Source organism: Dermochelys coriacea, chromosome 7 (genome assembly GCF_009764565.3).
Source record: "Dermochelys coriacea isolate rDerCor1 chromosome 7, rDerCor1.pri.v4, whole genome shotgun sequence".
NCBI lineage: Eukaryota > Metazoa > Chordata > Testudines > Dermochelyidae > Dermochelys > Dermochelys coriacea.
In genome coordinates, this window is record NC_050074.1 from 86,162,991 (window position 1) to 86,188,363 (window position 25,373).

A 25,373-nucleotide genomic window follows, 5' to 3' on the forward strand; every position below is an offset into this window, starting at 1 on the left:
AAGCCTCCCTCAAGTGACCCGTGCCCCATACTACAGAGGAAGGCGAAAAACCTCCAGGGCCTCTCCAATCTGCCCTGGAGGAAAATTCCTTCCCGACCCCAAATATGGCCATCACCTAAACCCTGAGCATATGGGCAAGATTCACCAGCCAGATACTACAGAAAATTCTTTCCTGGGTAACTCAGATCCCATCCATCTAATATCCAATCTCAGGGGATTAGGCCTATTTACCCTGAATATTTAAAGATCAATTACTTACCAAAATCCCATTATCCCATCATACCATCTCCTCCATAAACTTATCGAGTAGAATCTTAAAGCCAGATAGATCTTTTGCCCCCACTGCTTCCCTTGGAAGGCTATTCCAAAACTTCACTCCTCTAATGGTTAGAAACCTTCGTCTAATTTCAAGTCTAAACTTCCTGGTGGCCAGTTTATACCCATTTGTTCTTGTGTCCACATTGGTGCTGAGCTGAAATAATTCCTCTCCCTCTCCTGTATTTATCCCTCTGATATATTTATAGAGAGCAATCATATCTCCCTTCAACCTTCTTTTAGTTAGGCTAAACAAGCCAAGCTCCTTAAGTCTCCTTACATAAGACAAGTTTTCCATTCCTCGGATCATCCTAGTAGCCCTTCTCTGTACCTGCTCCAGTTTGAATTCATCCTTTTTAAACATGGGAGACCAGAACTGCACACAGTATTCTAGGTGAGGTCTCACCAGTGCCTTGTATAATGGTATTAAAATCTACTTATCCCTACTGGAAATGCCTCTCTTGATGCATCCCAAAACCGCATTAGCTTTTTTCACAGCCATATCACATTGGCAGCTCATAGTCATCCTATGATCAACCAATACTCCAAGGTCTTCTCCTCTTCTGTTACTTCTAATTGATGCGTCCCCAACTTATAACTAAAATTCTTGTTATTAATCCCTAAATGCATGACCTTACACTTCTCACTATTAAATTTCATCCTGTTCCTATTACTCCAGTTTACAAGGTCATCCAGATCCTCCTGTATAATATCCCTATCCTTCTCTGAATTGGCAATACCTCCCAGCTTTGTATCATCTGCAAACTTTATTAGCACACTCCCACTTTTTGTGCCAAGGTCAGTAATAAAAAGATTAAATAAGATTGGTCCCAAAACCGATCCCTGAGGAACTCCACTGGTAACCTCCCTCCAGCCTGACAGTTTGCATTTTAGTAGGACCCGTTGCAGTCTCCCCTTTAACCAATTCCTTATTCACCTTTTGATGTTCATATTGATCCCCATTTTCTCCAATTTAACTAATAATTCCCCATGTGGCACAGTAGCAAACGCCTTACTGAAATCTAGGTAAATTAGATCCACTGCATTTCCTTTACCTAAAATATCTGTTACTTTTTCAAAAAAGGAGATCAGGTTGGTTTGGCACGATCTACCTTTTGTAAAACCATGTTGTATTTTGTCCCATTTACCATTGACCTCAATGTCCTTAACTACTTTCTCCTTCAAAATTTTTTTCCAGGACCTTGCACACTACATATGTCAAACTAACTGGCCTGTAGTTACCCGGATCACTTTTTTTTCCTTTCTTAAAAATAGGAACTATATTAGCAATTCTCCAATCATTCGGTACAACCCCCGAGTTTACAGATTCATTAAAAATTCTTGCTAATGGGCTTGCCAATTCCTTTAATATTCTTGGATGAAGATTATCTGGGGCCCAAGATTTAGTCCCATTAAGCTGTTTGAGTTTCGCTTCTACCTCAGATATGGTAATATCTACCTCCATATCCTCATTCCCATTTGTCATGCTACCATTATCCCTAAGATCCTCTTTAGCCTTATTAAAGACTGAGGCAAACTATTTGTTTAGATATTGGGCCATGCCCAGATTATCTTTAACCTCCACTCCATCCTCAGTGTTTAGCGGCCCCACTTCTTCTTTCTTAGTTTTCTTCTTATTTATATAGCTATAAAACCTTTTACTATTGGTTTTAATTCCCTTTGCAAGGTCCAACTCGACTCGACTTTTAGCCTGTCTCACTTTATCCCTACATGTTCTGATCTCAATAAGGTAGCTTTCCTTGCTGATCCCTCCCATCTTCCACTCCCTGTATGCTTTCTGCTTCTTCTTATTCACTTCTCTAAGATGCTTGCTCATCCAGCTTTACAACTCCTGCCTATGAATTTTTTCCCCTTTCTTGGGATACAGGCTTCCGATAGCTTCTGCAGCTTTGATTTAAAGTAATCCCAGGCCTCCTCTACCTTTAGATCCATAAATTCTTCAATCCAATCCACTTCCCTAACTAATTTCCTTAATTCTTGAAAGTCAGCCCTTTTGAAATCAAAAACTCTAGTTGCAGATTTATTTTTGTTAATCCTTCCGTTCAGTTTGAACTGAATTAGCTCATGATCACTTGAGCCAAGATTATCCCCTACAACCATTTCTTCTATGAGGTCCTTGCTACTCACCAAAATTATATCTAAATTTAATGGCATCCCCTCTAGTCGGTTCAGCAACTACTTGATGAAGGAATCCATCAGCTATCGCATCTAGAAAAATCTGAGCCCTATTATTATTAGCACTGGTCCTCCAGTCTATATCTGGAAAGTTAAAGTCTCCCATGATCATGCAGTTTCCATTAGTATTTACTTTATTAAAAACATTAAAAAGGGCTCTATCCATATCCAAATTAGATCCTGGAAGTCTATAGCACACCCCAAGCACTATCGTAGGAGAGGCTCTCCTAGTTATCTTCCCCAATGTAATTTTTGCCCAGACTGACTCTGTTTTATCCATTGCATCGCTTCTTATTTCTTTACATTCTACCTCATCATTGATATACAATGCTACTCCACCACCTTTACCTTTATTTCTGTCTTTCCTGAACAGCACATACCCTTCAATACCTGTAGTCCAGTCATGACTACTATTCCACCATGTTTCTGTTATCCCTATAATATCTGGTTTCACTTCCTGCACCAGTAGCTCTAGTTCCTCCATTTTGTTACCTAGGCTCCTCGCATAGATGTACAAACATCTTAATTTTTGCTGTTTGGCCTCGTTCACATTTTGTACCCTATTAGGCACAGTCATTCTACAGCCAGTATAACCTATTAGACTAGTATCCACGCTGCCCTCGCTCTTTATATATATTCTCCTACCCACGGCTGTATCCTTTCTTACTTCAATCTTCTTCCCTCTCAATGCTAAAAACTGGCGTGGAATTTACCTGGACATATCCCAACCATCTCCCCCAAATTCCTAGTTTAAAGCTCTCTTTATCAGTTGTGCCAGCCTCCATCCTAGAAGTCTATTTCCTTCCCTACTCAGATCAAGTCCATCCCGAGAGAACTGCCCTCTGTCCATGAATGCCTCCCAGTGGCCATACATCCCAAAGCCCTCCTTATAGCACCACTGCCTAAGCCATCTGTTGACAGTCAATCTTGTTACACCTTTGTTGCCCTTCTCTAGGAACAGGCAGGATCCCACTAAAGATCACCTGAGCCTCGATTTCCTTAAGCGTCTTCCCCAGCCTAGCATAATCTCCCTTAATACTTTCCAGCGAGAATCTAGCCATATCATTTGTTCCCACATGAAGGATAATTAGGGGACTCTTTCCCGCTCCCTTTAGGATCCTTTTCAACCTCAGGTCTACATCCCGTATCTTAGCACCCGGAAGACAGCACACCCTTCTATTCTCTGGATCTGCTCTGGTTACAGGCCTGTCTATTCTTCTCAATAAAGAGTCCCCTATCACATAGACCTGCCTTTTCCTGGTGACAGTGCTATTCTCCAGTCTCTCCCCTGTTCCCTCTGGCTACAAGTTCTTTCCATTCCTATTTTCCCTTATAATTCTCCTCAACCCATCCTGTATCCCCCTGGAGCTCATATTTGGTGTAGTCTCCCTTGACTCTTCCCCTTTTCCTATAGGACTAGCCTCTCTTCTCTTCTTCCTTGCCCTTCCACCTTCAGCAACTACCTGCTGAGCCCCTTTTTCATTTTCCAACTCTGGAAACCTGTTCCTAAGCTCTATTTCTCCCTCACTAGCCCGTCTTTTCCTCTGCCTGGTTCTTTTAGTCACATGCTTCCACTGACCACTTTCCTCACCCAGTTTCCCCTCAAAATTCCCCAGCCCTGCTTCCATCTGTATGTCTGAGCTTTTCCCTTCAGATACCTCATGTCTTTGCTCCACCATCTGCTCAAACACCTTCCTAAACTCAACCAGCCTTTCCACCTGCATCTCCAAACCTCGGATCTTTTCCTCCATCAGTTCTATCAGACGGCATTTCATGCAGAAAAAACTTACCAGGTCCCCCCTCCAGGATCATGTACATACCACAGCTTCCACATCCAGTCATCCTCATTGTGTCTTCCACTACAGGAGTCACTCCCACAGCTGCCTCCGTATCCATCATAGCCTTTCCACCTAAATCCTGTTAATCTGGGAGACACAAGCCACACCAAAAAGACCACCCCCCACAGCAAAAACAAACCCCAAACAAGCACCACAATACAAACTCCCCTTTCAAACTCCCACTCAAACTCCCCTGTTTACAGCTCTGTTTGCTAGCTCCTGTGCCGCTGCAGCTGTCTGTCCAAATGATGAAGATGTCATCAATGTAGCGCAAGTAGAGTAGGGGCATTAGGGGACGAGAGCTGAGGAAGCGTTGTTCTAAGTCAGCCATAAAAACGTTGGCATACTGTGGGGCCATGCGGGTACCCATCGCAGTGCCGCTGATTTGAAAGTATACATTGTCCCCAAATGTGAAATAGTTATGGGTGAGGACAAAGTCACAAAGTTCAGCCACCAGGTTAGTTGTGACATTATTGGGGATACTGTTCCTGATGTCTTGTAGTCCATCTTCGTGTGGAACGTTGATGTTGAGGGCTTCTACATCCATAGTGGCTATGATAGTGTTTTCAGGAAGATCACCAATGGACTGTAGTTTCCTCAGGAAGTCAGTGGTGTCTCGAAGATAGCTGGGAGTGCTGGTAACGTAGGGCCTGAGGCGGGAGTCTACATAGCCAGACAATCCTGCTGTCAGGGTGCCAATGCCTGAGATGATGGGGCGTCCAGGATTTCCAGGGTTATGGATCTTGGGTAGCAGATAGAATACCCCAGGTCGGGGTTCTAGGGGTGTGTCTGTGCAGATTTGTTCTTGTGCTTTTTCAGGGAGTTTCCTGAGCAAATGCTCTAGTTTCTTTTGGTAACCCTCAGTGGGATCAGAGGGTAATGGCTTGTAGAAAGTGGTGTTGTAGAGCTGCCTAGTAGCCTCTTGTTCATATTCCGACCTATTCATGATGACGACAGCACCTCCTTTGTCAGCCTTTTTGATTATGATGTCAGAGTTGTTTTTGAGGCTGTGGATGGCATTGTGTTCTGCACGGCTGAGGTTATGGGGCAAGTGATGCTGCTTTTCCACAATTTCAGCCCGTGCACGTCAGCAGAAGCACTCTATGTAGAAGTCCAGTCTGCTGTTTCGACCTTCAGGAGGAGTCCACCCAGAATCCTTCTTTTTGTAGTGTTGATAGGAAGGTCTCTGTGGGTTAATATGTTGTTCAGAGGTGTGTTGGAAATATTCCTTGAGTCGGAGATGTCAAAAATAGGATTCTAGGTCACCACAGAACTGTATCATGTTCGTGGGGGTGGAAGGGCAAAAGAAGAGGCCCCGAGATAGGACAGATTCTTCTGCTGGGTTAAGAGTATAGTTGGATAGATTAACAATATTGCTGGGTGGGTTAAGGGAACCACTGTTGTGGCCCCTTGTGGCATGTAGTAGTTTAGATAGCTTAGTGTCCTTTTTCTTTTGTAGAGAAGCAAAGTGTGTGTTGTAAATGGCTTGTCTAGTTTTTTACTAGTTTTTTGTACAATACTCACCTGCTGAAGTGAAGAAACAGATTGACGGAGCCAGAAGAGTACCCAGAAGTCACCTACTACAGGACAGGCCCAACAAAGAACATAACAGAACCCCATTAGCCATCACCTTCAGCCCCCAACTAAAACCTCTCCAATGCATCATCAAGGATCTACAACCTATCCTGAAGGACGACCCATCACTCTCACAGATCTTGGGAGACAAGCCAGTCCTTGCTTACAGACAGCCCCCCAACCTGAAGCAAATACTCACCAGCAACCACACACCACACAACAGAACCACTAACCCAGGAACCTATCCTTGCAACAAAGCCCGTTGCCAACTGTGTCCACATATCTATTCAGGAGACACCATCATAGGACCTAATCACATCAGTCACACTATCAGAGGCTCGTTCACCTGCGCATCTACCAATGTGATATATGCCATCATGTGCCAGCAATGCCCCTCTGCCATGTACATTGGTCAAACTGGACAGTCTGTACGTAAAAGAATGAATGGACATAAATCAGACGTCAAGAATTATAACATTCAAAAACCAGTCGGAGAACACTTCAATCTCTCCGGTCACTCGATTACAGACCTGACGGTGACTATCCTTCAACAAAAAAACTTCACAAACAGACTCCAACAAGAAACTGCTGAATTGGAATTAATTTGCAAACTGGATACAATTAACTTAGGCTTGAATAGAGACTGGGAATGGATGAGTCATTGCACAAAGTAAAACTATTTCCCCATGTTATTTCTCCCCCCCACCCCATCCCCACTGTTCCTCAGATGTTCTTGTTAACTGCTGGAAATAGCCTACCTTGCTTGTCACCATGAAAGGTTTTCCTCCTTCCCCCCCCCCCCCCCCCGCTGCTGGTGATGGCTCATCTTAAGTGATCACTCTCCTTACAGTGTGTATGATAAACCCATTGTTTCATGTTCTCTGTGTGTGTATATATAAATCTCCCCACTGTATTTTCCACCAAATGCATCCGATGAAGTGAGCTGTAGCTCATGAAAGCTTAAGCTCAATTAAACCTTTTAGAAACAAAGACTAACTCATTTGTGCATATATGTTGCCTGCTTTAACCTGTAAATAACTCATTTCTTTTTCCTAGTTATTTATTCCTTAGTTAGTTTACTATAGGATTGGCTACCAGCATTGTCTTTGGTGTGAGATCTAAGATGCAAACTGATCTGGGGTAAGTGACTGATCTCTTGATACTGGAAGCAACCTAAATATTTTGTGATTTTTGGTGTAAGTGAACATTTATCACTGCCTGGGTGGCCAGACAGACTGGAGTGCCCAAGCGGACTGTCTGTGACTCCATGGTAACACTTGTTTAGAGCTTCAGGAGGTCACATTTATTACTGGTTTGATGAAATCTAATTATAGACTATATTGACTCTAAAAAAGCAGGGCAGACACTCCAAACTGTCTTCCCTGAAGCTGGAACTCATGGTTGTGAACCACTCCACACAGCGTGACATGAGATTTTGTCCACATACATGTTTGTGGAAACTAAGTCTTGGGAATAAATCTGGGTGAATGGTCCTGGCAGGAATCTTCACAAGTCATCTTGAAATCTCCAAGAGACTGGAAGAAAAGGAAGGCATCACACAGTCCCAGACAGGAGAACTGGCAGCAGTGCCTGCAGCTTGTGGCAGTCTATGGTCAGCAAAATACATGGTAACTGTGCTGTGTTTCAGAAGCATGACCGGGGAGGCTGCAGGAGAAAGTAAACCCAAGGACGGATTTTATCAGGCATCCTCTGGAAAGGCATCATGCACAGATCATTGCTGGCCTATCTCAGAGAGCAACTATCCCTGCTTGGATATACAAAAATGGCATCACAAGGCAGTGCACATATACATAAAAGTGCAATTACTTTGTGTGAATGGGAGGGGAAAAAACTGGAAAAAACAAAAACCCTATTCAGAAAAAGAATCCTATTGAATTCAATAAAAATTGTATCTTTTCTCAGCATTTTCAACTATCCTCTTGAATTTAATAGAGGATTATAACTGAAGTTAAGATTCTGTCATGGATATTTTTACTAAAAGTTAGAGACAGGTCACGGCCAATAAACAAAAATTCACAGAAGCCTGTGACCTGTCCCTGACTTTTATAAAAATACCCTGGGGGGTGAGAGGGATTAACAAACAGAGCACTGCCAGTGGCTGACCTCTGGCAGCTGTTACAGTCCCATTGCTACTCCGGCAGCCCTGGGGGCAGACTGCCAGCCAGCTGCTCGCGCAGCCTTAAGGCTGACTGCCAGACATGACTCCAGCCCTGCCGCTGCTCAAGCCCCAGCGGTGCTGACCAACCCCCATCAACAGCTTCAGCCCTGGGACCATTGCTCTGGCAGTCTTGGGGCTGCCAGCAGTTCCCCAGAAGAAGTCAAGAGGTCACAGAATGTCACAGAATCCAGGACTGCCATGACAGAATCGTATCCTTAATTATAACTCTTCTAAAGAATCATTTTAAAAACCTACAAAAGGGATATCAGTATTCGATTTTATAAAATCCTATCTTTAAACTCTACAAGAATTTTTTGTAGGGGATTGCTGCAAAATATTGTCCACAGTTCTGGCTTCCAGTGTTTTGTGTCCTCTCTCAGTCAGAAATAAATGCTGGCATTCTTAGATTGGGAATCCATATATGTAACCAAATATGCTTTTCCTTGTGGGACAGACAGGAAGAAACGCATGAAAAATTTCCCAACATTCCAGAGGCCTGCTTATCTCCTGCTACCTCTTCCCTGAAGTGTCCCCAGAACCACAGGGCAATCCAAATCACAGTGAGTTAGTCCTTACTCTTGTTTTTAAGAGTTAGGTCATCCAACTAGGAAAAAAACAATACTATGTGACTTAAGTGACAATTACATTGCTTGGATATTTATCTGGAATATTATCAGCTGCCTAACAAGTGAAACATATTCAAATAGCCATGGGGGATTTTTTATCACCAGGAACTCTCAGTGGTTTGAGCACTGGCCTACTAAACCCAGGGTTGTGAGTTCAATCCTTCAAGGAGCTGTTTGGGATCTGGAGCAAAGATTGGGGATTGGTCCTGCTTTGAGCAGGGGGTTGGACTAGATGACCTCCTGAAGTCCCTTCCAACCCTGATAATCTATGATTCTATGATAACTGATTAAACCCACTGATCCCTCTTTTGTGAGAAGCAAAGAAGCTGTTGAGTTCCCACTGCCCAGAACTGCCTCTCCATTGTGGTCAGCATATTACTGATTACAAAATGATAGACCCTGAATAAAAGCAACATTAAAGATTATCCATGCCAGCTAATTCAATCAGAAAGGCATTTTAATATTTTAGTTCCATGGTAGAATTGTCAACTTTTACATAACATTAGAAAAAAGCCAGCATATTTAATTTAAAACTGATTTTAGCCTTCAATAATCAGAAATTGCAATTGCAATACTCTACTTTATTTTTAAAATAAAAATTTTTAAAAACTGAAAGTACCAGCCCTCTTTCTAGGTGTGGAAAAGAGTACTTCTATAAATCATAGAAATGTCTCCTACTCATGCGTAGAGTGAGAGAACCAGAAAACAAAACAGAGCCGCTCCTTTCCAATACCCTGCCATTGAAGGCAAATGTACAATTTTAATACATAGCACTTCAAATAATTAAGAAATTTTCTTTTCCTGCATTCAAACAATAAATTGCAACATTCCAACTGCTCAACACCCCCTCTCCATTCTCATTCGTACACACATGCCCTCTATGCAAAATTAAAGGGCAAGGAATGTTCAGCTAATCATCTGATCTAACCAATACAATAAATATCCCCAGAGTGCTTAACAGTTATCAATTTATCATTAGAACAGCTTTTCGGAGAGCAAAAATACTACACATAATAAAGCAACTGCATTATTAGCATTATAACAAACAACATGAACTGTACCATGCAAGCTGAAGTACAATCATGCCTGGTTCATGGGTATGTCTCTGTATACAAATGGCAGGAAGTTGTGGCAAATGGTTCGTGTAAGCTGCCATTCAAAATCAGAGGATCAACATAGGTATGATAAATGAAGGGGTGGAGGTAGCTCCCTTTTATGGACACCCAGCCAGTCAGTAGCTATAAAATCCTTCTTAGTAGCTCTTCTCTAATTGTTCTACCTGTAAAAGGTTAGAAAGTCTCACTGCTATGCATAGGTAAAAGGAAGTGAGTAGGCACCTGGCCAAGAAAGCCAATGAGAAGGCTAGAACTTTTTCAAATTGAAACAAAGACTCCCCTTTTGTCTGTCTGTCTGTTATTCTCCTGGGGAGAGACGGACAGTTATGCTGTAAGAAGCTTGGGCCAAGTACGAAAAAATCGGTATCATACCTAGAAATTACTCATTTAAAACCCCAGATATTTAAATAGATCAGGAAATGTCTAGGAAGACGTGATTAGGTTTATCCCTTTTATTTTGTTATGGCTTATGGATTCCTCTGTACTAACCCCACGTGCTTTTGTTTTGCTTGTATTCTTGGAAGAAAGGTATTCTTGGTGCTTAATCCTTGTGGCTGCTCTTTTAAAATCTAACAATAGCCTGAGTTCCCAGATGTATTCTCTTTCTTTTTTATTATTAATAAAATTTACCATGTTTAAGAACAGGATTAGATTTGTGTGTCTTAAGAGGTTTGTGCACATGTTATTTAATTAGCTGGTGGCAACAGCTGATTTCCTTTCCACCCCCCTTCTCAGCTCTTCCCTGGAGGGGTGTGTGTGAAAGGGCTTGAGGGTACCCCATAGGAAGGAATTCCCAAGTGTGCCTTCCTGGGTTCTCAAAGGGGTTCTGCACTCGGATGGTGGCAGCATCTACCAATCCAAGGTCAGAGAAAAGCTGTAACCTTGGGAGTGTAATACGAGCCTGGAGTGGTCAGTATTAATTTTTAAAATCCTTGCGGACCCCAATCTTCTGCACTGTAAGTGCCAGAGTGAGGAATTTGCCTCGACACTAGGTATTTTAATAAACAAAATTGGATTCAGCTAGTTTCCCCTCATAAGGTTCCTTTATTGTTGGTGCCAGTGGTCCTGATCTTCTTAATCCAGTGGGCACCAGTATCTGACTTAAGAATTTATAGACCATGTCTGACTGCATGAGGGTCTAAAAATGCATTTCTTCAACTATAAAATGCAGAGTGACTGATGAGACTTGCTTGAGGAAAAAAAAAAAGATATCTGGAGCTCACAAGATAAAAAATACAATTTAAGACAGTGGCTCTCAAGCTTTCTAGACCACTGTACCCCCTTCAAGAGTCTGATTTGTCTTAAGTACCCACAAATTTCACCTCACTTAAAAACTTACAAAATCAGACATAAAAATACAAAACTATCACAGCACGCTATTACTGAAAAATTGCATACTTTCTCATTTTTACCATATAATTGTAAAATAAATCAATTGGAATATAAATATTGTATTTACATGTCAGGGTATAATATACAGAGCAGTACAAACAAATAATTGTCTATGAAATTTTAGTCTGTATTGGCTTCGTTAGTGCTTTTTAGGTAGCCTGTTGTAAAACTAGGCAAATATCTAGATTAGTTGATGTACCCCCTAGAAGACCTGTCAGTACCCACGGGGGTACACATACCCCTTGTTGAGAATCACTGATCTAAGAAAAAGGACAGAACTTGCCATCCTTCATATGGTATGTTTAACAAACCAACTAAGCACTAACATTGACATGCTTTATAAAAGTAGCTGCCTGCCCTCCAACTAAAGAGGAAAAAAGCACAGGTAAAAAATAAATAAAGATCTTATCCAATGTATGCACACTCAAATCACTTCATAGAGAAAACATGAACAGTTTAGCTGAAATTCAGTGTTGGGTTTGCTAAGACTAAAACAGTAATTTGTAGGTCTCTCTAGAATTTTTTAAAAATTATCTTTTCCAATATCAAGAAAACGAATGGTCTCAACACACATGCACATATTTATGATGGAACACACTTGAAATCTAGTATATCAGTAGAGATGCTTTAATTGAAAGACTCAAATTGACATCATTTGTACATTTCACAAGAAGCCTGAAATAAAATCACAGCCCCAATATGCACACCATGGGTGTATTTTAAAAAAACAACCCAACACTGTACTTTGAAAAACATATAATGTACACTTAGACTTCTATCAAGCCCAAGATACCCAGAGACTTCTGAGACACAATGTCCGTGGAAGGCTCTGAATACTAACCCTCCAGCAAGCTGACCTAGAGGGGAAAGGCTATAGTTGTAGAGCACCCAAAGGGAAGGAAAGTTGATGCAAATGAATTCCATCTCCCATGTTCCACAGCTCCTCATCCCAGACCATTTCTCCTGATGATCTGGCTGAACATCCTATGAAAGTCATTACAGCCCCCAGAGCTGTACAAACTTCCAAAAGGCCTCAAAAAGGACATACAAATCCAAAAAGAAAAGGAGTACTTGTGGCACCTTAGAGACTAACAAATTTATTAGAGCATAAGCTTTCGTGAGCTACAGCTCACTTCATCGGATGCATCCGATGAAGTGAGCTGTAGCTCACGAAAGCTTATGCTCTAATAAATTTGTTAGTCTCTAAGGTGCCACAAGTACTCCTTTTCTTTTTGCGAATACAGACTAACACGGCTGCTACTCTGAAACATACAAATCCAAGTTGTCCTGTGAGCTGACACAGAATAGAGAGAAAGTCAGCTGCTGTTTTTGGAGTGGAGGGGAAGGAACTTGGATAGGCAGGAAAAAGATGAAAAGGGAATGTGGTCCCTAGCTGCCAGATTGAGGGAGGGAGATTCCTATACCTTCTCAAATAGCTTTTCTGAAGTATAAGAGAAACTGTGACAGAGATCCTCTTTGGCCCAATGCCCATCCCCTCTTCTAATCTGTAGATCTCCAGAATAGTTAGTCTGGGAGAAGGGATCCTCTGGGCTCCACTACCTGACCTGGTGGCTAAACATCAATTAGCAGAGAATTGACTGAACCCTGTTATGATGTTAAGAGCGAAATACTGGCCATGAGTGAAGTTATCCTGACCCAGCTGTATATGATAGGGTCACTATTGCAAGGTGCATGCACACATGCACCTAGACACAGTAAATACTTGGCAGTTTTATGGTTTAAAGATGAGTATGGAAATCAGTAGTGGAGGAGTAAAAAATAAGCACTCATTCCCTAGCATCCCACCACTATGTGTTAATAAACACAGTATAACTGGCAGGGTATTCCTGGGTAATTATTGTATAGTTTGGGTAGGACCTTTACATGCTTCAGAAGTGTAATCATTTTTGTATAGATTATGTTACTACCATTATAAAATGGGACAAAACTTGAAATTGATAGTATTTGCACAGGTTAGACCTTAATGCATTTCTGAGAAGATTTCATTTAAAATGAAATTTCTAAAGCCATTTAATATTATTCTACCTTGCTAGTATGCACGTATGCCTCATTTGTATACAACAATTTTGTGAATACAAGGTTTCTAGGTGCAAAGAGGCAAGTGTCTAAACAGGAAGCCTATTACACACAAGTTCATGGATTAGACACACAGGGTATGAAAGATTCTGTTTGTTCCCTGCCCCAATGTGATCTATTCATTAGCAAGATGTACCAAACCTGTGAGAGACCTTATATGTTAAGCATGAGACATATGCTGTGTGCTTTCCCCACTGGTGTCAAGTGGTAGTGTGGAGAAGAATGATGGTGGGTTTTTAAATGATTTCTATTTAATCTATCAAGAAAAAAATTCAAAAAAGTTTCAGTGAACAAAGATTCATTTGCTGATTCACGTTTCCATTTTGCTTGCAAGTTAATGAAACAGAGAAATAGTGTGATTTTAATGGTAATTACTTATATATTTTGGCTCTAATGACAATTGATGTCAAACTTACCTCCTCAAACCTGAAAATGGACAACCTAACAATGTCTAGGATTAAAATGCAACCCTTATCTTTCAGCAACATCACATCAGTTACAGGATAACCTTCTAGGACTGTGGGAAACAAAAACTTCTACTTTAAATGCTCTGTCCAAAACAAGAGTCTGGAAATAGTGCCATGTAAATTACAACTCAAAGCCTGGAATCCCCTGGGGTACCTGATAAAGGATGACATTCTAACAACTTCACAGTTCTGGACTATTACTGCCACTGACCCACATTCATTCTCTTTCCTTATGTGCTGTGATACCAGCAAGCAACTTGCCTGTCCTTGGCATATATGAGAATCAGCACTGTGCCTCCTGTCTGTAACAGCAATAAGTGCTCCTTCTGGAACAGAGGATGGACATATTGCAGTGACCACTGTGCTACCAACATGAGTGCTTATTTCAAGGGACATATGGATCATAAGCCCCACAACCTCTCTCAACAATGTGTATTCTTCATTATATGAATACCAGCATATTCATTTCAGTACAAAAAGAAGGGACAGTCTCAGCCCCATGGAGCTTACAGAGGCAAGTAATATAGTTCAGATATGTGATGCACCTTTATATATATATACTTATAGGATAGGTAAATTGAAAGTCAAACTTCCAAACACTGCAAAACAAAGAAAATATTGTGTACACTATTTACCTACGGGGGAGTTATTTTGTCCAAGAGCCTTGTAAAAAAAGAATGTTCATGGTTAAGATTTTGTCATGGCTATTTTTAGTAAAAGTCAGGGCCAGGTCAAGGGCAATAAACAAAAATTAATAAAAGCCAGTGACCTGGCCCCAACTTTTAAGAACAACAACTGACAAAATGGGGCTGAGAGAGGGACAAGAGCCTGAACCCTGCTGTGGGGAGGAGCAGGGCTGTGGCTGAGGCCGACAGCTCTGGAGTCCCCCTGGCCTGGCTTGGAGCTTCAGGTCCTCCCACTACCCGCAGTGGCTGGGAGCTGCAGGGGGCCCTGCCACCTGTGGTGACTGAGAGCTGTGGGTCCCCCCACTGCCTGATGTGGCTGAGAACTGTGGGGGCCCCCTGCCACCTGTGGCAACTTGCAGCTGCGGGGCCCCTGCCCCCTGATAGCTCCAGCCCCGACACCTAGGGGCTGAAGTGGAAAATGTCATGGAGGTCTCTGAAAGTCATGGAATCCGTGACTTCCGTGACCGCTGTGACATAATCTTATCCTTATTCATGGTTAATCTGAGAGGGTGCTCAGTATTTTTTATTGCATTTTTACAAATGGTGTTGCTTTACAGGTCCCAAAGCAGCAGTGCCAGAACAACAGATTTGTTGTTAAGTTAATGGCAGGGAAGGACATTTCAGATATTAGCATCAGAGAGCGTTCACCAGCACACTCACTGTTATCACCAGCACGCTCATTGCTATCAGCGATCAGAATAAGTGACTGATGTAATCAAGTCTACTCACAGAACAACTCTTTCTGAATTTGAGTTCTAAATAAGTGTACAGTGCTAAAATTGCACTTAAAACCGAGTTCCAGAACTAAATAGTTAATGACGTATTTTCTAAACTGGAAAACGCAATGAACTCTAGGCTAGGTGAGTCCAAGAGGCACCATGGCCATTGCAACACTTCTGTCAAAGTGACTGAAATTCTAGTGATGATCATAAAAGAAGATAAATGAGGTTCTCACTTTATTAGTCTCGTCTTACTCACATCATGAGAAACACAACACAGCTTAGCATTCTTTGCTCTAGAAAGGAGAGATCTAGAACTGGAACAACAAGGTGATGCAAGTCAGACAAAGTACACTGGCAATGGTAAGGAGGGTGGAAGCTTGTCCAGCACCTGCTGCTAGCCAATGCTTTTAATCCTTCCTTTCCTGAGCAGTAAATTCATTAAAAAATTTCTTAGGGAAACATTATCTTTTTCTTTCAAGTGTCCAATCCTGTTTAATGGCTTTACATTAGCATGTGCTGTCAACTTGCCACATTTTATTTTGCTCTCAAATGACAATTAGTTTTCTGTTGGTTGGTTGGTTTCAATATTGCTTCCCCTTCCCCCAAAACTGTTCCAAAATACCAGCTGTCAAAAAGCAAATTTCTCTCAGTGGTGGAAGTGAACTTTTAGCTTCCCCACTCTTACCTGACATTTTAAAGGAGTGAAGTTAAAGCACATCTAATTCTGCTTGTCCTTGTACCTCCCACTGAAATTCAAGTTTTGCTGATATGATTCCTCTACTTCGGGGAGCAGCTGAAGCAACAAAAATGGTGCAGTGTCCTCAAAGCCATTTTGCTGTTATTGCCTTTGAATACGAGATTGAATTTCTGATGCATTTAATGTTACTTTATTACCTCTGAAAAATATATTTTCACAGAAGCACAGAGCAAACTATGAGAAAAGACAGTGCTAGAGCAAGAAATGACTTGTAAATAAAATATGGTGACAGACTTCATCTTCTATGCAGTATGCAAACAGCTATCTCCGCTAGTAACACGCAAATTAATTGCACTTTAACTGAAGCCAACTGACGTGCACTGCAGCCATACAGAAAGAATACTTGAATCCATTTACTGTGGCCTATTAATCATACTTTTCATAAATGGAATTCAGGAATTGTGAATGATACCCATTAGGTCAAAATAAAAAAATCATAGCAAGTAGAGTTTGAGTGGCTAGGATGGGGATAGGGTGATGTTTGGATGTCAGAGAGGTCAAGCTGCGAGTCTGAAGAGGCAGATAATAGTATGAAGTACCTTAATTTTCTTCCACTTCAATTAGTTTTTGAAGATTATCACTAATAGTCAGGGATGAGTTGAACAAAGTGATAGAACCTAGATGATCTAACCCCAATAACAGTTTTAAGTACAGCAGTGACGGGCTCCGCCCGATACTACTTAGACTGGATTTCATGGTTTTATTCCGCTGGTTATATTAGTAAAAATCCATTGCAGAAAGCAGCAATGGCAAAGTTTTAGTATTCAGTCTTTTCACTTTACTTAATTGTAACTTCAAAAAAATTCTCAACGCAAGACAAACTGAACTCTAAATCATGTTGTGATTTACTGTAAATGAGACTTTTATCAGACTAAGAAGTTAAAATTATATTCCATATTTTTGTTCTATTTTGTTTGCTTGATTAGAGAGCATGTCAAAACCTAGTTAGGTTACTGAGGTACAATGCAAATTATCAAGACACAAATAGGGCCATGCCAAATTCACAGTCCATTTTGGTCAATTTTATGGTCATAGGATGTTAAAAATTGTAAATTTCATGATTTCTGCTATTTAAATCTGAAACTTTAGGGTGTTGTAATTGTCAGGATCCTGACCCAACAAGGAGTTGAGGGATTGCAAGATTATTATGGGAGGGTTGCATTATTGCTACCCTTACTTCTGTGCTGCTCTGCCTTCAGAGCAGGGCAGCTGGAGAACAGCAGCTTCTGGCTGGGAGCCCAGCTCTGAAGGCAGAGCCATCGCCAGCAGCAGCACCGAAGTAAGGGTGGCATGGTATGGTATTACGCCCCTACTTCTGCGCTGCTGCCTGCAGAGCTGGGCCTTCAGTCAGCAGCTGCCACTCTCCAGCCACCAAGCTCTGAAGATAGCAGCGCAGATGAAAGGGTGGCGTGATATGGTATTGTCACCCTTACTTCTGCACTGCAGCTGGCGGGGCATCGCCTTCAGAGCTGGGCACCCTGCGAATAGCTGCCACTCTCTGGCAACCCAGTTTTGAAGGCAGCACTGAAGTAAGGATGGCAATACTGTGAGCCCCCCTAAAATAACACTGACCCCCTGCAACTCCCTTTTGGGTCAGGACCCACAGTTTGAGAAATGCTGGTCTTCCCTGTGAAATCTATATAGTATAGGGTAAAAGCACACAAAAGACCAGATTTCACAGTCCATGACACATTTTTCATGGCTGCAAATTTGGGAGGGCCCTAGACAAAGGATACAGAAACTGACATAACACTAAGTTTTCTAACTTGCCACAGGGTTCCTGGTTTGTTTAAAAAAAAAAAATTCTATGATCTCTTTCAAAGAAACTAAGTGCTAAAAATCTTGGCGGCTTGTGGTAGCTGATGATTCCTCGGGATACTTTTTTTTTTTTTTTTTTTTTTAAAGCTTAACTCAATGTAGGCAAAAACATACCTTGTGTTACCAAAAATCTCCCAGGACACGTTTTTGCAAAGCTTCAGTTTTCTTCTTTTCTACAAACTCTGCTGCCCATTACAAAGTGACCCATAAAACAGCCTGTGAATATACCAGAAGACCAATAATAAGGGAGAGAGGAAATCCTTTCCCTTCCCTCAAAATATTCATCATCAGACCCACTGGTTGTCATCGTACCTCCTTCTATCTTCCCAAAGATTGGTGGACATGTTCATTTGCAGGATTTATCATCAAAGAGAAAGAAACTTAAAACTAGAAGAGTTTGCTATGCCACTGCCTTTTTCCTAGCCTAAAGACCGTTCATTTTCTTGATATTGGAAAGGAACTTCCACCCATTTGTAAATACTCTATCTGGAAGCATCATGTACTATGAAGCAAGGGGGGTAGCTCTCCCCCAACCTTGGTTTGCCCCGCCACTGTGCCTCAACTAGTCCATAGATCATAGAATTGTTCCACTATGTCTTCAAATTTTTGCTCCCCCAGATTTTGCAGGATACAGTATAATCACATATAACATTCTATGTTGGACACAAATTTGCCCCTCCCAGAATTTTTTTGAATGACACCAGAGACTGTACTTCAAAATGTAATGTGTTAATTGCATCAGCTTTTCACCTGTAAAGACTAGAGTTGAAATCCTTGCTGAGGTATGAAGTCAACAGAATTCTGGTGACCTCATCCTAGTCTTCTGTTCATCCATGACAGGAATGGCAAGAATGATAAAGTCAGGACTGAACTTCAGCAAAAGACAAGTAGATGAAAACTGCACAGACCAGTCCTTGGCTCAAGCTAATGTTATTTACTGATGGTCATCTTTATAGGCACTATGGTCACACAGTTTCTTAAGTCAGTTTGGCAACAAAATAGATCTTGAATTATCTGTACAACTTATACACTGGAAAGAGAATATTTAATTTACTAATTTAATAGGCACCATTTTCACTTTGTAAGAGCAATGTTTCAGAATGTAACATAAAAGTTATGCTGTACTGTTCCAAAAGCTCTACGCATTACACACATTTGTATAGTCTTCCCCCCCATGACAACATACATTGACTGATTGGAACAAAACAGTTTTTAAAAGTATGTTTAGAATAAAGTTTGAACTAAACTATTTTTTGTTCTCAGCTCACCACATGTTCGGCAAATACAAGGATTAAAGAGGCACAGTTTTATTTTGTAGTTTTCATAATTACCCTCTTGGAAGTCTGAAAATAAATTCTGTCTCATTTCATTAGGCAAATAATAATTTTCTTCCTTGTGTTTTTCTAACAGAACTGAAAATTAACACAGAATTTCTCTTTACTTCCTCCTTTTATGCACCAACATCATCAAAATAGATCAGTACAGCTCTGGAAACAAGGTCCATTATTTTTTGCTCCACAGCTATAAGAATACAGGACAATATTTCTGTCCTAACAGTGGCTATTGTCTGTATATTTCTTACCAATAGAAATAACAGACAGGCTTTTATTTTAGCTTTTGTTATTTAGAACCCAGAGGATGTTCTTTGAGCAGATTACAAGATGTCATATACTGAGTTTGGAGCAGGGTGAATAATATAAAAAAAGATTACTGGGATTATTTGTTTAAATCTTTGGACAATTCATTTCAGCTGCGTTTACATGCCTTCTGGGTTCTTTATCCACTAGCATTCACATGACTGCGTTTACTAGAACAAATGCACCAGGAAAGTGAATTTTAAGCTTGCACATTCTAATAATTACAAAAAATGAATTGCAAAGTTGTGTTGTGCACCCAATTGCACATAAACCTGAAAATACAAGAGTTATGTTGATCTAGACTAATATGGTCAATCACAAATAAGGAACTCTGCTAGAATTTTTAATTTTGAACAGCAAGCCAAAAGTAATCAATATTTTTATAAAGTTATGCCCAATAATTTAAAATAATGAATAAATATGAAGAAGTCACAATTTGTTAGCGGACATTCTGCAAAATCTTGGGTTAACTGAAAAAGTTGAATTCATTACCAATTATTCATTCAAGTAGTCAACAGAATCCCTTTTAGGAAAAACTATCCAATGTACATGCCATAACAGAAGAAATTGCATCAGTGGTAAGCATTTAAAAATATAAAGGAATTCAGTGATAACAGGATTACAGAAAAATAGACTGTACTTACTGGAGAGAACTGTAGTGAGGAAGATGTAGTCAGAAAAAGAGATGAGTCCACATTCTCCAAGCGTATAAAATATACTGTCTTCATCAGCAAACTTCTCTCGTTCTTGGGATAACTTCTATTTTATAGATCCAACCCACACACCCCAAAGAAAGAAAATAAAAGAATCAATTAAACACTTAAAGAGGATCTGTATCATTTATATCATTGCCAACAACAAGCTTTTTTATGAACATATCCCTCCTATTACCATTCAATGGACCTTTTCCAGACTTCAAATCTATCAGAAGTAGTGTTTTGTGTTTCTAATAAAGCACAAAATGGAACTGGCCAATATACTTAGCATCTTTAGTCTAGTAGAGAGATAGAAACAACATATGATGTGCTTTTTGTTTAGTGTTGTTTAAATCCTCTAGTAAATAATGGTGCTGTATAATCTAGGGTCTTTACAGCAGAAATAAAATGGAAGCCATAATGAGTTTTATCCGAAAGTGTTTTATTTCTATTATAGTTGTCTAGTTTAACAATAGCTTAGAGCAGTTTGGTTTTAATATCTGAAGTGATCATAGTTTCCCAAAAATTTAGTTACCTGCTAAAACGTTAGTATAACCCAAGCATTTGTTTGTTAAAGACAACTACTAGAGTCAAAATTCCTGCATGAATACATGCAACTTTTAAGATAACTGGAAACTTTTTGATTAGAAAAGCACACTACATGTATTTTATCAACTGATCTCACTTCTGAGCTGAAAGCCATTGGGTGACTGATCCACTGAAGCTTTAAAGACTGAAAAGAATCCATAGAACTGTGTTGGAGGCTGGATATTGAATTTCATAGTGGTGAACCATTTAGAAAATACACACACACATACAGAGGGAAAGAAAATTAATATAAAAACATTAAGTGCAGTTGAGGTTAATCCATATCTGATCATGCAAGCACAGAAGCAGAAACAATGCAAGCTTAATTTAGCAACAGTATTATGAAACAAAAAATAACACCGCCACACGAAAGTCCAGCTACGCAACTGCCCCCATCTGTTACCTCTGTCTAGCGAAGATCCCATCATATTCAAGATAAAGGAAAGAAAATTGGTTAACCAACAAGATAAATTCACAAAACAGCAAAACTAACTGATCTGTTAGACTTGCAAAAATCAAGAACGATTTTCAGCAACTAGCTATTTGCTGAAACTGTATACTGCTAAGAAGCCTAGGTATAAATTCCAGCAAGAGTTGATATTGAGTTGAAGGTTCAGACCCACACCTACAGCGGTCTCTTGTTCAGTTATACTTGAAAGAAGTCACCATTCTACTTGACAGCAGATTGGAGATTAATTCGCCTAATAATTTAAATGAAACTTTGACAAATATCTGACTTGGAAACCATAAGAGGAAAAAAAGTCATCATATTGATCAGCAAATATACTACAATTTCCAATTAAGCTCAGTTCTACTGATCAAATATAACCTGTAGCAGTAGCTCATATTTTGAAGACTTGGAGTTGTTAAGAATGTGAAGTGAGGTAAACCTCCACAAAATCAGCAGAAGCATTTATCAGTCCATCCACTTTGCACAGATATTAGCAATGCAGTACATCAGGTTGTGTTTTCTTTTCATTAAAGAAATATTTTTATATTGTATATATATACACACACGCACGCACACACGCACACACACACTTATATCAAACTCTACCCAAAACAACCCACACAGTGCTGATTATGTTGAAGACAAATAAACAGCCTCTAGTTCTCTCTGAACGCAAAGGAAGCTTGAGTTAAAAGCTAGTAATTTTTTTTGCAATCATTTTCTTGGATTATTGTCATGGTTGTTGTATCCCTCAATGGTATATCCTACTCATGTTATTTATTGACTCTGTCTTTGCATTTATCTTTAGCAGAGCTCATTATAAACCAGCTACCAACATCCAGATAAATGTGAAGTATTTACAGAGAAAGGATTAACAAACACTACATACTGTGTGGGGTATATTTGGAGACAGATTTTAATTGTTATGAGTATTATGAATTGACACTTTTAAAGTTGGCTTTTATTTAATATTAAAGGCTGGGAAAGATCCTTATAAATTAAAAGTTATGTGAATGGGCTAAAAGCATCCCCATAAAATCTAGTTTTAAGTTAAATCTCCTCGGAAATACAAATCTTATAGATAGAATATTTTTGTAACCTTTCTCACTCGAGTTTTGCTTTGAGTAAAGAACAGCTATTTTTAAAAACCTACTTAATCTACTTCTATTTGTCAGAGGTTAGATATAAACATGGGAAACTAATGCATGCTACCACCACGAGGCCTATTCCGATCCCATTCAAGTTATTGAGAGCTTTAACACCAATTTCAGTAGAAGCAAGAACAAAGTCCATTTGCCAAAAAGAGATGTAATTTTGTATAATGGGATGTTCAGACTGTTCCGTTGTTGCTGTTTTTTGAGGAGTGAGCATATTAAAAAAAAAAACTGTTGGTATTTCTAATTTGTATTTTTGTTCATCATGTATATTTTGTTGTCTTCCACAAAACATTTGGCAGATATTCTCCACAGAGGTGCTGAAAGTTTCAAGTTATTTTAAATGAAAGCTTATAATCTGCAGAAGTTGATTACCCATGCCTAGGAAAAACTTCCTTCTAGGTTTGAGCAAGTGGATTTTTCAAGAGACTAATGCCAAATATAGGTCCCCACCTATAGTTGAGCTCTGTTGTTCTGCAGACATAGACAGGGTAAGAGTTCAATACCCATTTTAATGAAATGCCGTCAACTGGTGCTAGAACAAAGGGTAGACCACACTTGGTTAACATAAGAATGGCCATACTGGGTCAGACCAAAGGTCCATCCAGCCCAGTATCCTGTCTACCAACAATGGCCAATGCCAGGTGCCCCAGAGGGAGTGAACCTAACAGGTAATGATCAAGTGATGCCTCTTCTGCCATCCATCTCCACCGTCTGACAAACAGAGGCTAGGGACACCATTCCTTACCCATCCTGGCTAATAGCCATTAATGGACTTAACCTCCATGAATTTATCCAGTTCTTTTTTAAATTCTGTTATAGTCCTAAACTGGGTTTTAAATGGTGATCCCATCCAAACCAGCAGGACAGAGTTTAATAGTATCTGAGGATAGAAGGAGAACTATACTGACTATCTGTTGTGAAAGATACAGCCTATCAGATGTGCCAGAAATGAAAGAATCTCCAAGGACTGGCTTTCTTGTACTGTTAGGGTTTAGCCAAGTATGCACATTGAAGATAAAAAGGTTGAAAGTTTAACTGAGAATTACCGGTGAAGTTAATAGAGGAACGTGTAAGACAAATAAATGGAACTATATCCATATATTTTACAGTGCGGACTTAACAGACGATTTTATTGGGCCTTTTTTGCATGTGTTTGCTCACCCACCTGAAAAGAAAAATGTATCAATATCTAAAACTAATGACAATTCTAGATCCAAAGTTGCCTCAAGGATTCTGAAAATAACAAGCTATGAAAAAGCATCACATGGATTGTTTAAAACTCTTTTTGAAATGCTGTCAAGCCTATTGACATTAAAGGCACAAAATCAATACCCAATTCTCTCTTTATTAAAATATATTTCCTCTGGTCTATAAAGCTCTGACTTCTAGTCAATGCCATCAACACCTTTTGTGCAGTCTATTTCTTCTGCTGTTTTGTTTCAACATAGCATGAGTTATATTACAGCTAAATTTTAACATGAGGAATTAAAACAGAGAAAAATGACAAAGAAAAGCAAAATTAAAAATCTTTAGGCAACAAGTCATCTTTATAATTGGCATGATTAGTTATAGATACAACTTCAGTACAACCTTCAAAATTCATGTGCTCAAGTTAAAATGATTAATCAAGAATTTTCAAACAAATGTAAAAAAAAAAAGTCAACCCTATGTAAAATACATTAAAAAAAAAAAAACAAGCAACCAGTTAAGATCATACAACATTGCCTAAAGAACATTCACAGTTGGGAATTCACAAGTGAGCAATGCACTGTAAAAATATTTATAATCATTTTTATCAAGCAGTGAATCACATTAGACATAAGCACACAAACAAGCATACATAAACAGATACATGTATAAATCAAATACATAATTTATTTGATTATAAACAAGCCTGTGTATATTCAGTGAAGATGGGCTGGAGGAATAGTTCAGTGGTTTGAGCATTGGCCTTCTAAACCCAGAGTTGTGAGTTCAATCCTTGACGGGTCCCATGTAGGGATCTGGGGCAAAAATTGGGGATTGGTCCTGCTTTGAGTAGGGGGTTAGATTAGATGACCTCCTGGTCCCTTCTAACCCTGATATTATTCTATGTAACAAACTCAGTAATTTTTATCAAACAGATTCATACCGTCAATTGATCTTACAAACTTTGCTAAACGTTGACCATGCAGCTGAAAGGTTTATCTACATTTAAAGAAGGAAGCTCAGTCTATCCCATAAAATGTAGGCTTTCTAGCAACAAGCAAATCCAAGAATGACAATTTAATCTAATGGAAGAAAAAAAGAGAGGTATCTTAAGGCAACTAACAACACTGATGTATGTTCTTGCTTTCCAGAGTGTTGCATGTGTTACAATAAATACCAGAAAAGTAGTTCCGTCATTTAGCCAGGAGTTTTGAGCAGTCATTTTGGTACTCTTTTCCCCTACGGCAAACACAGAAAAATATGGAAATTGTTTCCCGACATTTATAAACTCTGTCAAAAGCCTGACAATATAAGGTCAAGAAAAATGTTTGATTTTTTTCTTACTCTGATCTCAGCTAAAAAAAGTGGAAAGGGGCAGGGATATTCATTTTTTTCCTTTTTCCCCTTAAAGGAATTTTTGATTTTTAGTTCTCAGGTGACACATACAGAGGCTGTAACCAAGCAAAGCATTGAGAAGTATTATGCAAGCTTCCTCTCATATTCTACCAGTGCATCTTGATATTGACTTGCCACACAGCTAGGCCCTGGAGAGGTCTGGCCTTCTCTTGAGCAAAGACTGCCAAATAATGGGACAGTTTGCAGTTGCAGACAAATTCATGTCAGCTAAACCAAATCTGAATTTAGGTTTCCTGTAAAACCCAACTTGGTACCTTTCCCCCACCTCACTTTCTGTACCCTCTGGAGGTTTTTGTTTTTTAAGTTAGGAGCAAAAAATCATATCCTTCAGGGCTCATTCAGGAGAGAAGTCCAGAGTGTTATATAAAAGGGACTTGGTGGTGAAGTCACAGTACTGGAATCTTCTGGCTGACTGCCCAGTATAAGCATCTGCACTGCCACCCTGTTAGAATGCCAGT

At 39.8% G+C, this 25,373-nt stretch overlaps 1 protein-coding gene across 12 annotated transcripts in view; it reads right to left on the reverse strand.

Annotated features, from left to right (window-relative positions):
- The window catches only part of MICU1 (mitochondrial calcium uptake 1), a 242,693-nt gene that overhangs the window by 110,469 nt on the left and 106,851 nt on the right, over window positions 1–25,373 (reverse strand). For 11 of the 12 annotated variants that reach the window (XM_038408647.2, XM_038408650.2, XM_043519824.1 and 8 more), the window contains one exon: window positions 20,065–20,179. In XM_038408647.2, the coding sequence (XP_038264575.1) occupies window positions 20,065–20,179 (115 nt within the window). Of the gene's footprint in view, window positions 1–20,064; window positions 20,180–21,106; window positions 21,113–25,373 lie in introns of all 12 variants that reach the window. The other variant, XM_038408646.2, reaches the window with a different exon arrangement.